At 37.6% G+C, this 13,880-nt stretch overlaps 1 protein-coding gene across 2 annotated transcripts in view; it reads right to left on the minus strand.

Moving 5' to 3' along the window:
- Positions 1–203: 203 nt before the first annotated feature.
- The window catches only part of SLC30A4 (solute carrier family 30 member 4), a 30,872-nt gene continuing 17,195 nt past the window's right edge, over positions 204–13,880 (minus strand). Inside the window, exons 4-8 of one of the 2 annotated variants that reach the window (XM_032790592.2) lie at positions 9,087–9,240; positions 8,618–8,819; positions 8,212–8,317; positions 3,977–4,111; positions 204–2,340 (exon numbers count right to left, since the gene is read on the minus strand). In XM_032790592.2, coding sequence (XP_032646483.1) covers positions 2,186–2,340; positions 3,977–4,111; positions 8,212–8,317; positions 8,618–8,819; positions 9,087–9,240 — 752 coding nt within the window. In that variant the 3' untranslated portion in view covers positions 204–2,185. Of the gene's footprint in view, positions 2,341–3,976; positions 4,112–6,857; positions 6,911–8,211; positions 8,318–8,617; positions 8,820–9,086; positions 9,241–13,880 lie in introns of those variants that run through there. The other variant, XM_032790593.2, reaches the window with a different exon arrangement.

Raw genomic sequence — 13,880 nt, forward strand, 5'->3', positions numbered from 1 at the left:
AGCATAAGCACTACATGGTGAAAGGCAAAAGACTAGTGATGACCCTGTACAAGGAAGTGAGCCAGTGATCTAAATACAGTACCTCAAAACTGAGTTCACCTATGACTTCCTGTAAGAAATACAACAAAACATAATTGCAAGGGGAATCAAAATAAACAGGCTATAGCCAGCAGTATGAATAAATACTTTATCAGACAGCAATGTGTAGTTTAATAACTGATTTAATAAATCCCACAGTAAAGCAACATATTTTTGCTTTTTTTCAGTTAAACAAATGTATAGTATATCATTACAATATAAGACTCCAAATACAATACAAGTTTATCATACTCCAACTTCTAACTACACTGACTGTAAACCGCAACTTCATAAAATCCTATTTGAATAGCCAGTATGTGCAAAATACCTGGTTTTCAGAAAGTTCATATGGAAAGGATACACAATTTTTCATAAACTGTGATATGGCTTTACTGGTGATATACTGTATGTACTGAAGCATTAGCGTCCCAAAGACCCTGGTACTCTACCTCTGAGCTGAAGGTGCTGGCATACTGTAGTGTTGCATTCCCTCTCTTTGCTGGAAGAAATACAAACATAATCCAGTGTTATGTGCACTTTGTCCAAACTAATACTGTGCTGTTAATTAGTATCTCTGAAATTTTATCATCTGATTCCCTACCTCAAGAGAAAGCAAACAAGCCATGTTTTAGTCCTAATTGCAACTACAAATCCGTTTGATGAAATTAAATATGAAACAGTAGCAGGTCTCAAAACAGTAGGTTGCCTTGGCATTTACAGCTGAATAGCAAAGCTGTCAATGTAGGGCAAAAGTTATCTTTTCTGATACATGCACAGAACTATTATTGATGTCAGTGGAAGTTCTGGATAGAGATCAAAGTGCAACAGAGATCTGAGGCCAAATTCTGGTTTTCTTTTCAGCTTTTGCAGTCTATATTCTTCTGGCCTTTAGTGAGGAGGATACATGGTGGCTGTAACCACAAGCAGCTCAGAGAGACTGAGTTTAAATTTGCCCCGTATAAAGTCAAAGTGCAGAGGATTTACAGAGACCCTGTGAGACTCAGTTCCATGGGAACCTGGACATCATATATCATGCACAGAATGTATTTCTCTAAAGGAAATGCAAAAACAATATTAACAGATTATTAAAATTCTAAGTTTGGGGAACATATCTGAAATCTCTCCTCCCTACTTTCCTGTTAGAATATCTATTTGTGTCGCATGTCTGATTATCTGACAGTATCTTCACAGTTAACATAGTTTCTATAATTTTCTTTTCACAATGCAAAATAATCATGAAAAATGTTTCCTACAGCACATTTATTAATTCTAATTAGAATGAATGCTAATTAATTGGCCTTTGAATCAAGTTAAAATGTTTTACATGTTCAATTTCATTAATAATAAAATCGTCTTAAGAGTCAAAACTATTAAATAAATAAGTGCTTCTAAGATATACATACCATACTAAAATACATGAAAGATAACTGATCAATTAAAACATTTTGGGTCCAGTTCTGAAGTCTCTAATTAGACAATGGAAATTTTGCCTGGATAAGGACCTCTTGATTTGGACCATTGAATGCCTGCATTAAATCTAAATTTCTGGTATGGATATATTTGGCAATTTTCTGAAGACAGTTTATCAAATGGTTTAGCTAGCACTGTATGCACCATCTTCTAAGATCATACATTAAAACTGTATTACAAAAATACTGTATAACCACTTTAGGGATCTTTAAGTGTTATGGACCCCTGACATAATCAACTTCTAAAAAGTTTTTAAGTCAAATACTGAATTCTTTGCGCTCCATTTGGAACGCAGATACATTAGGGGTACACAATTAACGAAGGACAATATTGAAGTGTAATTGATGAGGTATCTGCAGAGCCATATCACAACCTGTAAACAATATTGTGGAAACATCTTTGTCTGAAAATCATACCGAACTGACAATAAATTGGTCAGAGCGAGAGAAAGCAAATACATTTTTCTGTAGGGAACCTTCTGCACTTTTTGCAGTACCAGTTCTCCCTCTGGCATCAAATACTGGTACAATTCCACACATAAGGGATTCCATTCAATCATGTTAGTTTTTCATTTATTGCTCTTTAGTCTTTGACTACAAGATAGAGAATAAGGCAGTAGTTCCCAAAACGTATGAAATTAGGCACTGGAACTCTGACAACTCGCACAAGTCTTGTTTACTTCGTGCTTGTAGCTCTGAAGCTGGACAGAGCATTTATACATTCCAAATGTGTTCAGCAGCAAGTGTCTGGCCTTGGACTGAACTTCCTCCCATTTACGTGAACTACCTGGAACTGGAAAATGAAGAAAATTATCAATACATGTCATCCTTCAAAAATCTGACAATCCACCCGCTTCACTATGCATTACAGCTGGCATGACTGCCCCTTTATCGTGTGCCCTTCGGCCCTGATTCTGCACTCAGATCCTTAACGCTGATAAAAATAAGAATCTGATAGCCAACAAAAAAAGATCAAGATTTTTTGTCTATGGTTTCTATGGACAATACAAAAAGGGATTAATATGATAAATACATTACTGCTGTATTATAGAACATTTTACATAGCTGCTAAACATAAACCCTCATGTGTTGTATTGGACAGATATCTGCTGTTTTAATTTAGCTGGAATATATGGGCCCAATGAGTAATGGTGTTAACATAACCCAGTCACTGTCCAACATTAAACAGATTTAAACAAGCTTTGCGGTTTGGTATACAGAGACCTCAGCCTGCTTAGTATCACGGGAAACACGCCCTTAAAAATCCTTTAAACTTTTTTTTATGAAAGACACCAAAAATAAGAAAAATAGTTAAAGCATTTGAAAGGTAAAATATTAAGTAAGTCATTCATTTTAATAACATCCCTTGTTCCTTTCCCCTTTAGCTCGATAAAGCTTTTAGAAGGAAAAAGTCTCTTGTTTGACAGTCTTTAAGATAGTTTCAAAGAGGGGAAGAACTGTCCTTTTTGAGGAAAAGAAGTTAGTTGAGATGGGCTGGAGCTGTCATTGCTGTTGTTAAAGTCTGAACCTGTTTCCTAAGACAAAAGGGGAGAGAACAGAACAGCAAAGATACAAAATGTAGCTTGTGTCTCTGGTGTTGACTTTCACTTGCAACCTCACCATTGGAAAAAACACAGGCACAGCACACGGTCTTACCAGCCACTCCGAGACCTAGCAAACCTGTACCAGCATCAAGCTGTTCTGGGCAGGCATTGAATTTCTGGTCATAGGCTTACAACAGTGCTGCACGTAGGCCACGGCACTGAGTTTTTCTTTTCCCTGGGGGTGCTCCATCCCTGGTCTGCCCTGAGGGTCCACCCACTCCCCTGTGCCCCTCCCCTACTTTGCCTCTTCCTGCCTCTGTTCTGCCCCCTCCTCGAGGCCTCCACCAGCTTGCTGCTCTCCACCTTCCCCCATACCCCTTTCCCAGCAACCAAACAGCTGTTTGGCAGCCCCTCCAATCAGCTAATCGAGGGTGCTGCCAAACAGATATGGCTGGTGGATGCCGAGCACCCACTATTTTTTTCCCCTGGGTGCAATATCAGACTTGGGAGGATAGCATGAAGCCCCTAGAGAAGTCTGTATTGATTTTTTTATACAAAGGGTCTTGTGTTGTTTTACCGCCTATTGTGGGAAAACTGTGGTTTTTTGTGACAGCAAAAAATCTGTGCAAAAGCATTAACTTTTTCCTTTTTTATGAATCTGATCAAATGGTATTTGCTCCTGATCTTTCCAGCAGTGAGTTTTCTTGCACAGTTCTCTATAATATACCCATGGTAGGAGAAGTTTTTCTATGCAAAGGATAGTTAAAAGCCTTGTTCCCAAAATGCATACATCACAGCTCAATTTAATCAGAAGCATAAAGACAGAGTCAACGTTCTTTCTGCAGCTAAGGCTTATCCTTGTAGGTATACTATGCAGTTACTTACCTAATTGCAAGTGGACTGTGGCAGTAGTTTTTCCTGCAGTGAGACACCAAACATTCAAATCTTCTATTGAATAAACATCTTCAATCTTCATTAAGTCTTCTTTAATGCGGTCCACATTCAAATGTTTTGGAACCCCTACAGTGTAAGAATGAGGGGAAATTAATTGTTTCTAATTAATACATACACTGACTTTCAAAGTAAAATATTATGACAGGTCACAAGACGACAAACAAATAGTTCTTGTAACATTTAAAGTGTCTAGTGGTATCTAAATTGTTGGCAAAGAACATAGGAATTGCCACATTGAATCAGGACAGTAATCCTTCCAGTCCAGTAACATAGGAACTGCCCTGTTGGCTCAGACATGGGTCCATCCAGTCCATAATCCTGACTCCAAGAATTGCCTTGACCACATGCTTCAGAGGAAAATGTAAGAAACCACACAGTAGGCATCTATGGAATAGTCAGTCACCCCTGACAGTCTCATTCTACCTCCTGCTAGCTAGAGACTGGCTTAGATCTTGAAGCACATCCCTTCCAAAACTCATTTTTTGTGTTTACTGTCATTACTCCGCATGTTCTCCACGTAACTGTCCCAACCTTCTCTGAATCCTTCATGTGACAGTGCTGTGTACCAGATGCTTCCAAGGAAAGTGTAAAACCCCCCATGGTGGACAATTATGCAATAATATGCCTCTGGGGAAAGTTTATTCCCAACCCAAGAAGTCAGTGGATGATTACATCTAGAAGCATGAGGATTGATATCACTTATAAATATTTATTCTAGCTAATGTAACTGCAGATATTATTCATGGAACTTTCTAATCCTTTTTTAAAAATCCTAATGTGTTCTTTGCCACAAGATCTTATTGAAACAGTGAGTTTCACAGGTTAATTATATGTTGTATAAAAAGTATTTCCTTTTATCAGGTTTTGAAATTTGCTGCCTTTTAATTTCATCATGTCATGGGGGAAAAAACTAGAAATGACCTTCCTACACCAGTCACTAAATAATTTACACATCCAACATACCACATATTAATAGCCTTTCTAAATACTCCTAACCTTTTTAACCTACTATGGAAGCTTTTTGATCACACTTTATATTAAGAGTCCATTCATAAATCATTTATAAAGGTTAATAAATGATTACTAACATTCTATGAACATGTTACTAGTCAGAAACTGGAATTTTTGTCTCATGGAAAGTCTCGACATTTCAAAATTTTGTTTCTGTTCTGAATCAGATTGGAAAATCAAAATATTTTTAAAAAATACATAGAATGAACAATTCCAAAAATTTCAAACTGGAAATGTCAATATGAAAATTTTGGCATTTTTGATCAAAATGATTCAACATGTTGAAACATTTTTCCTCTTGAAATGACAACTTTTCTTTTCAAATAACCTTTAAAATGAAAAAATATTTCAAATTCACATTTTGAAAGAAAAAGCATTGCTTCATTTCAAAATGTCAACTTGAAACAAATTCTTCAATGATTCTCATAACTAGAAAATTGTAAAAATTGCCAGAATGAACAATTTCTCATGAAAGCTTTCAATTTTGACAAACTACATTTTCCACTGGGAAATTTAACCAGCTCTACATGTTACAGACATGAGGTGTATATGTTATAGATGGCTTTAAGCACATCATTAGAAGGTGTTATGGATGATTATAAGACATGATTACAAAAACCCTTTTGATCTGTTGGACTTTATAACAACCAATTTAACCATTTAGTAAAACATCTATTAATCAAGTATTAATACTTCATAAACTATAAATGGAAGCTTAATATAAAGTGTGACCAGCTTTTTCATGGGTCTCACTCATTTTTGTTCCTCTTCTCTGAACCTTTTCTATTTAGAAATAGGATAACAAGGATTGAGCAATGTTTTCATTGATCTATTTCCATTGTCTCCTCTGACTTTTAATTCAAGAGTTATAATTAATTGAGAACCCATCAATATGTAGAAGTAATCCACTATTTTCTTGATGCTCTCAAAAAAATCTATGTTCGAGAAACATGATTTTCTTTTATACAAGATGTAGTTTTGCCCCTACCATGTTTATCTACTGTAGATGGTTAAAACTCTATTTTTCTAATGCTATTTTTATATTTTTCCAACCAATAATCTTCTTAGTATTAAAATAATGCCCATAACCATCCCTAGCACCTTTTTAAAATATACGTACAATATAGCTACCCTCCAGTCGTATGGTACAGTAGCTGATATTAATTATATATATTTAGCAATGCAGCCACTTCATTCTTAAGTTCCTTCAGGATGCCTGTATGAATTCTCTCTGGAACTGGTCGTGTAGCAACTTAAATAACTAGTTTGTTCCAGTACAGGGATCAGCAACTTTTGGCATGCGGCCCGTCAGAGTAAGCCCCCGGCAGGCCGGGACAGTTTGTTTGCCTGCAGCGTCTGCAGGTTCGGCCGATCGCGGCTCCCACTGGCCGCAGTTTGCCGTCCCAGGCCAATGGGGGCTGCAGGAAGGGGCTTCAGCTGAGGGATTTGCTGGCCACGGCTTCCTGCAGCCCCCATTGGTCTGGAACGGCAAACCATGGCCAGTGGGAGCCGCAATCGGCCAAACCTGCGGATGCAGCAGGTAAACAAACCAGGCCCGACCTACCAGGGGCTTACCCTGACTGGCTGCGTGCCAAGGGTTGCCAATCCCTGTTCCAGTATCTATATTAAAAAATAGAATCTAGCTGCTAATATTAGGTAATCACATATGTTTTACATTTAATATTCCCACTTTAATAGTGTGGCTTAGTTCAAATGTATTTTGAAAACCTACCCAGCCCCACAGACTCTGATGTTTAGCAATGGTCTCTGACAGAACAAACCAACACATATTCATATCTACCTTTTTGGAGTTGCTAAAACAGAGTGCAAAAAGTTCCCAAAAGTATGTGAGATCTAAAAAGAACCTTTCATCACTTATAATAATATAATTAATTCAGACATATATTCATCACAGTCAGGCAGCCTACGCAAACAACTAGAATTCAAATGTAAAATCTGATATACGTTAGTTGTCTTATCTATTTTCTTTGGCTAAATCTCAACATCACTAACCTGCAACTAATTGAGACTTCTTAATTGTAGGCACAGTTCACCGTTTTTGCCCTCTTGATGAACCTTTTATTTTATTTTATTTTATTTATGTAGGAAGAAAAAACATTTGACAATCAAGATTGGTGAGGCCCTGTTCAGAATTTTTGACCTGAACCATAATTCAACAAAGCAGAGTGTCAGATACCCAGCAACTTTACGGCCATGTTTGCATTAGCCCTTTCTCCCTAATATTTCCCTCATTGATACCATAGTTGCATTTCCACTAGGGGTGGTAACAGTCGGACCTCTAGTTAAAACAATGCACTGGAGGCTGCTGGCATTTTAACCATCATGTTGTCTAGATCTGCTCCGAACAGGCTAAAAAGACATAATAGTTAAAAAGCAATGACCAATCTACACTTGTGCTTCCACTGTTGCTACCACCAGTAGAACTGCACCAATGGTGCAATAACCATGGTGGGAAATTTGAGGGGGGGGAAAAGGGTTAGTGTAGATACAGCCTGCGTGTACAGCTTTTTGATCCAGGTTTGTCTCTGTGTTTTGTCAGCATTTCATTTTCAAGTTAAAGTAAAATATGGAGTCAGATGCTTGGCTATGGCAGAGAAGCATATAGTACAGGATTGGGGCTGGAGGAGGGAGCATGAATAGGTGCTGTACATTTCATTTTTCCCTTCCAAATTCTGGACAAGCTGTGTGCCAGGCAGGCACCTAGCAATTTGGCATAAGTTAAAGTAGCCTGAAGATTGCTCTAAGTTATACCAGCTCCCAGTGACCCCAATGGCTGACACAAAAGTGGGGCAAAGGGAAGCCACAGCCATGCCCCTTATATAGCAGCAGGGAAGGCATAGGGGCCATTATGACACTAATAATCCCCCTACACTGGGGCAATCCTCTGATGGCTGGATAAGTTGGCTCTGTGGCCAGGTTCTGCTTGTGGTGCCAAGTAAATGGTTGTAACCCATCCAAGAATCTGGACCATGATGTCTGTGATCACTTATTCAATATGATTTAAATATACTTAGTGAACATTTTGTACAACAGAGAAATAACAAAGAATTAGCCATTACCACAAAATGTAACTTTCACTGCTAGCTGACATGTAAAATTAAATAAGAGTATCACAGAATTCATACAGATCTTACCTTCCAGTATAATAACTCCTGTGTCCCGTATGATTCGGACTGTTGTAAAAACCACAAGTATTGAGAATATGTAAGTACATATAGGGTCAGCAATCTTGTATTCTGGCTGCAAGGTACAGATTAAGAGTTTGTAAGGAAATAGGCTTCTTGTAAAGATTCAAAAAAGACTTGGTCCAGTCAGATTCAGCCACTTTTACCTCTCATTTTATATTCTGTTGAAGAATATTTAGAAAATAGGTGCATGGTAGCGGTCTAATCTTTACTCATTTTGGATGGATTTATATTACTAAAAAACAACAACTAACACTGAATATTTCTGTATCGTATTAAAAAAAAGGTCCTTTAATCTAGTATAAGAGTTAACATAAGAAATGTCCACAGTCACAAAAGACTAGCAACGTCCTACCTTGAAACGTATGATGTATGCAGCTACAAGCACACCAATACTCTGTACCAAGTCCCCCAGGGCATGTACAAATGCTGCTCTCACTGCAAGGCTGCTGTTTCCCTGGCTATGCCCGTGAGCTGTGTTAGGAGTGTTTGATGCAGGTACTTGGGAGTGTGAATGAGAATGAAGGTGACCTGACTGATTCAGTAGAAATCCCATTCTGAAAATGAAAGGAAAGGGAAGAAGAGTGAAGCGATTTATAAATACTTTGACCAAAGGATGGAGAAAAATATTACATTCATTACTACTGCATATCTCATTGGAGAGCATGAAGAGACCCAACAAAACACGCTAGCGTGCAAATAAAATTCCCAAGTGATTGAGACTGATTCAATAAAAATAAATATTACAGACTGAATGAATTCATCATTATGTTGTATTTTGTAAATGTATACAAGGAATATCAATGTAGGGAAACAAAGCTTACATCAAGTTTACTGCAACGCCAACAGCTGCTGTAATGAGCATTATATCTCCATTAATTTCATAGTCCATATGGATAGTTCTTTGAACAGCTTCATATAAGAACACCACCATTAGGATATATACCAGCAATACACTAACAAGGGCTGACAACACCTCTGCAAACAAAAAGAGAACAACATTACAAGAGTGACTCAGAGATCTACTATATCCTATTCAAAATTTCATTTGTCGTTTCTTACCAGGCAATAATTGATTTTCAGCAGATTCTCATGCCTTAAAATATGTTGTAAATCAAGTCAAATTCAGAAGATACAGTCAGCAAACAGAACAGTTTGTGCTAATCAGGTAATACACACTCTCATGTCAGCTTTGTTCCTGGAAATATATTTCCTCTGTTTAGGTCAAAAATTCTAGGTGGATTCAGGAGATTCCTAAGTTAATTGGAAGCTGTGCCTAATGCAGTTGCAGATAAAGGCCTGATCCAATGTGGCCAAAGCTAGGAGCTTTGAAACCATAAGACTGACCTGTTTGTAAACTAGACATAGTTACATTTTTAAATGTACACTACATCAACCTGAATATTTTGCATGAACTATTAATTGGTGCTGTATAGTTTTAAAGATTTCTACATGCACAGTTTTGTGCTTTAGATGGAGACAAAGACAAAAGAAGATCATAATCACTGCACCACACAGTACAAAATCAGAATACATACTGGGAGCAAAACTCTTGAGAAGTGTGTGTATATATGATTTATTGTACAGTCTTGTTCTTATAAAGTGTTAAATGAATCTGCTGTATTTGCTATAATATGCTGTTATCTAATGGCTAACGAATCTCTGCTTTTCAGAGAGATAAGAGTATTGTTAACCTTGATTGTATTGCATTTTGGTATTGTGATTTTAAATAACTGGCAGGGCCTACAGAGTTTGTATATGACACTTTTCATTTATTCTAAATCAAAAGAAAATAAAAAACATAGGAATCAAAGGGCCTGATTCTGCGGTGCCTGGCACCTTTTGTAATGATTATGCCTGTACAAAGCGGGTGTAAAACACTACCATTCTGATCTGGTGACATTACACAGCCGCTTTACAAAGGTATTAATGACACACAAGATGCAAGAAAGTGGAGCATCAGGCCCCAATCCTAGACAACAAGGATGACAATCATGCAAGATTTGAAGTAGCTCTTCAAACTTTTAAAATAAATTTGCTCTAATATATATAAGTTACTGAAAGGCCCATTCCTTAGGGTTTGGGGACCCTTTAGAGATTTCTGTTTTATGCAAATTCACATCCCGAATACTGAGTGTGAGGAGCAGGGCTTGGCGCATAGGGCCTTGATGGGGACTAGGGAGGAAGGAATCAAAAGCTGTTGATGGCTGTAGCACAATTTAGGGACACAGTTCTTTCCTGGCTGAACTGTAAGACCTAACTGTTTAACCATATTGGAGGATGACGATGCTATAGCTGAAATAGCCAGCCCAAGTAGCTAGGCACTGGATGGATGTAGAGAGAAAAATCTCCTTGCACACTGAAGCTATGAAGTGTGTCTGCAGCCACTCCACAGTGACTGCTTCAGTGGGTCCTGATGCACCTTTCTTTCCCAGGAAGGGAAGAGGATGGAAGGATCTATCCAATGGAGGAGTCCTCTCGGCATTCTGCCACATAGGATGTCTGCATGCTCCTACACAGAGCCCTTGCGCAGAGGAAACTCACTCATGTAACTGCCTGGGGGAATTCCACGGAGGAGGAGCAATTAGTGTGTAGGTACTGTAATTCAACTAGCCTATAAAAATCAGAACTGATTATCTTAGAATGTGCATTTTATAAGATCCGCATAGGCAGTTCTTAGAATATCTACATGTTACTGTAACTATAGCATGACGAACTCTATGAGAGAGGCTTGTTGTTTACATTCTTTTGTTGTTGTTTTGTTTTTGTTTTTTTTGTTCCTCCTGATTCCCTAATAACAGAAACTGTAAACAACCTTTGTTACTTTGGCACCATCTGTATGATAATTTTTCCCATATTAGGAAAGAGGATTTAAAAATTGTTATTAAAATATGTTTGCTGTTAACATAACTGGTTGGTCTCAACAGCAGCTGAACATTCTAAGCCCCATCCACACAGGTTTGTACAACCATATTAGCAAAACAGTTTTTACAGCAAAGTTAAACTGTTTCTTTAAAATTGGTGGAAACTGCGGGGGAAGTGGACAATTTAACTGTAGCCAGGTTACATATTATTGGAAGCAATCCACTGCTTCACAGTTCCTTGGAATTTTGTTACAATTTTGACCTCTTCCTTTTCATTTCTAATGTTATGGCCTGCTCAAGGAGTTTGGACCGTCAGTAAAGATAGCTTAATATTACACACAAAACAACTATGTTAAACGAACATTATTAAGGTTGCAAAGTCAACCACTCAGAAGTTGGGGAATTAAGGTTGCCTGTGCAACCTTAATTTGCCATCCTTATTTGCATGGATTATAATAGAATCTTTAATGACATGATCATATGCTATTTTTTTTCCCACAGGACCCCTGACTAATTCAGTCCACAGGATGGATGGTGTTCACTTAATAATCAGCTATTCAGTATTTTGTTTTCTCCCCATTGTTCAGTGTATGGACACAGGCTTTATTTACTTGAAAATATTCAGCCTGAGGCAGATCGCTGTCATGGAAAACTGGTCAAGTCTGGCAAAGTTTCATAAGTAACTGAAATCAGGGTCTTATAATGGGTAGGGTTGGGAAAATCTTAAGAGATGGTGCCACCAGACCAGCCTATAATGCAAAAAAATCTGCAGGACTGTGTGCATGATTTGTATCATTATTAATTGCAATAATTAAAAATATCATTCAGGACTGCTGATAAAATCTCATTGTCAGTTAATTACCAGAGCCTCTATCTTTCTGTATCAATGCCTCAAAGATCAGAGTTGATATTCATTTGTTCTTCGAGATGCAGAAGTGTAGCTGTTATTTCTTTGTGTTCCACACGTTGCTATGAATTCTTTCACAGCTGGGGCAAAATTCTATCCTCAGATGCATAATATACTTCAACAGTGTTGTTCTGAGTTGGCATTTGACAGCTGCCTCAGTTCTCCCCATGTTTAAATCTGTCAGCATGTACAATGCTTCTTTGATGGCTGCAGAATGTATTGTTTCTATCAAGGAATTGTCTTCATTTTACTCATTCAACACAATAGTAAGAAGTGTCCTCTGAAAGAGCTTTTGATGTCACCAGAATCACTTGGTCCATAGGCTGAATTTTAAAATCAGGTTGGCAGAAAGAAACTCACACCAACGCACTCAGCTGTTCAGTTTATCACTGCCTGGATAAGAATCAGTATTATAAAGCTCCAACCAGGCTCTGAGAGGCAGCCATCATGATCTCAGATGATTTCAGAAAGATACCCATCTTAAAAAACCCTGGAGTTATCCATGCAATTTCAGGAGTTCTTTATGAAACAAATTATTCATGTTGATGTCCTTAAAACAACATAGTTCCATAGATTCATCAGTCACATGAAATGTTGGCATATGAATCACATTCCATTACCATACACCACCAGGGTACTTATTATTTTTTTTAATGCAAAGCAATTTTCTCTGTAGCTGCCTGAAACCAGTGCCTTTCCTGGCTACTGAGATCCCTTTCTTGCTGGCAGTGTAAATTTGGTTTGGCTGCAATCCTTTATTTCTCATTAAATTAACCAAGCACTGTCTAAATGGATCAATCAATTCTGTAGCTATTGACATAATTTCACCAGCGATGGAGAGCTGCCAAATTCTCTATCTATGGTTAAATCAGTTAGCTGAAAAGGGTCATCTCCACTTAAATCATGATTAAACTGAAGTACTTTTGGTTTTAAAGGTGTAACCCATTCCAAACTTGCATGTTCTGTCCATATTTCATCCCCATTTTTCTAACCATTCTAGGAGTCTGAGTTTATCCACTTCCTTTTCACCACTGCAAAGGGAATTAAGCCTAGGACACAACATACATTCTGCATTTAAATAGCACTGGAATAGGTGACAGCAGCGCTAATTTCCTCTGAAATGCGAACAGACAATCAATAATGCTAATGTGCTAGATGCTGCTAGAATCCTTTTACAAATGAAAATGCTCTCTCAAGTATTGGAAATTCAGAGTTCCAAAAGCTGGAGTTATAGAAATACTGTTACTTGTATTTGTAATGTTGCCAGTGTTAATATCTATATAGGTAACAAAAAATAAGTGCAGAGTGCATCAGTTTAAGAAGCCATGAGAAAGCTTTAATGCATATTCTCAGCTTTTTTGAAAAGGGTCCTTCCTATTCTGTACTAGAATCCGTGAAGCTCACTCTCTTTTGCTGAATTTTTATTATTCGCTGGTCTCCCTATATAATATCTTTCATGAAATTCAGACTAATGGTGGGGTTAAATTATTTGATAATAAGGTTCTTAGTGTATAAGACTTTTTTAGGAGAATGTGTCATGAAGAGTTGGTGAAACTTGTTCCATTACCAGCTCTACAACTAATTTGTGTGGCACTGGGCACTTAGGACAGAATGATCGAATTTGGGTGCCTCAGATTAAGCAAGTAAATCCTTGAACTGTGTATGTTAACCTCTTATATGCCCCCAGCAGTAAAATGAAAACTATACTTAGATTGCTCACAGAGGTACTGTGAGGTTCCTTGAATTAATGTTTGTAAAGTGCTTTGAAATCCTTGAATGAGAAGCATTACATAAGTTGAAAGTAGAATAATTGAGTTACAGCCAACTAAAATCCCATGGAAAAGCTG

The sequence above is a fragment of the Chelonoidis abingdonii genome, chromosome 9 (assembly GCF_003597395.2).
Source record: "Chelonoidis abingdonii isolate Lonesome George chromosome 9, CheloAbing_2.0, whole genome shotgun sequence".
In the NCBI taxonomy this organism is placed as follows: Eukaryota; Metazoa; Chordata; order Testudines; family Testudinidae; genus Chelonoidis; species Chelonoidis abingdonii.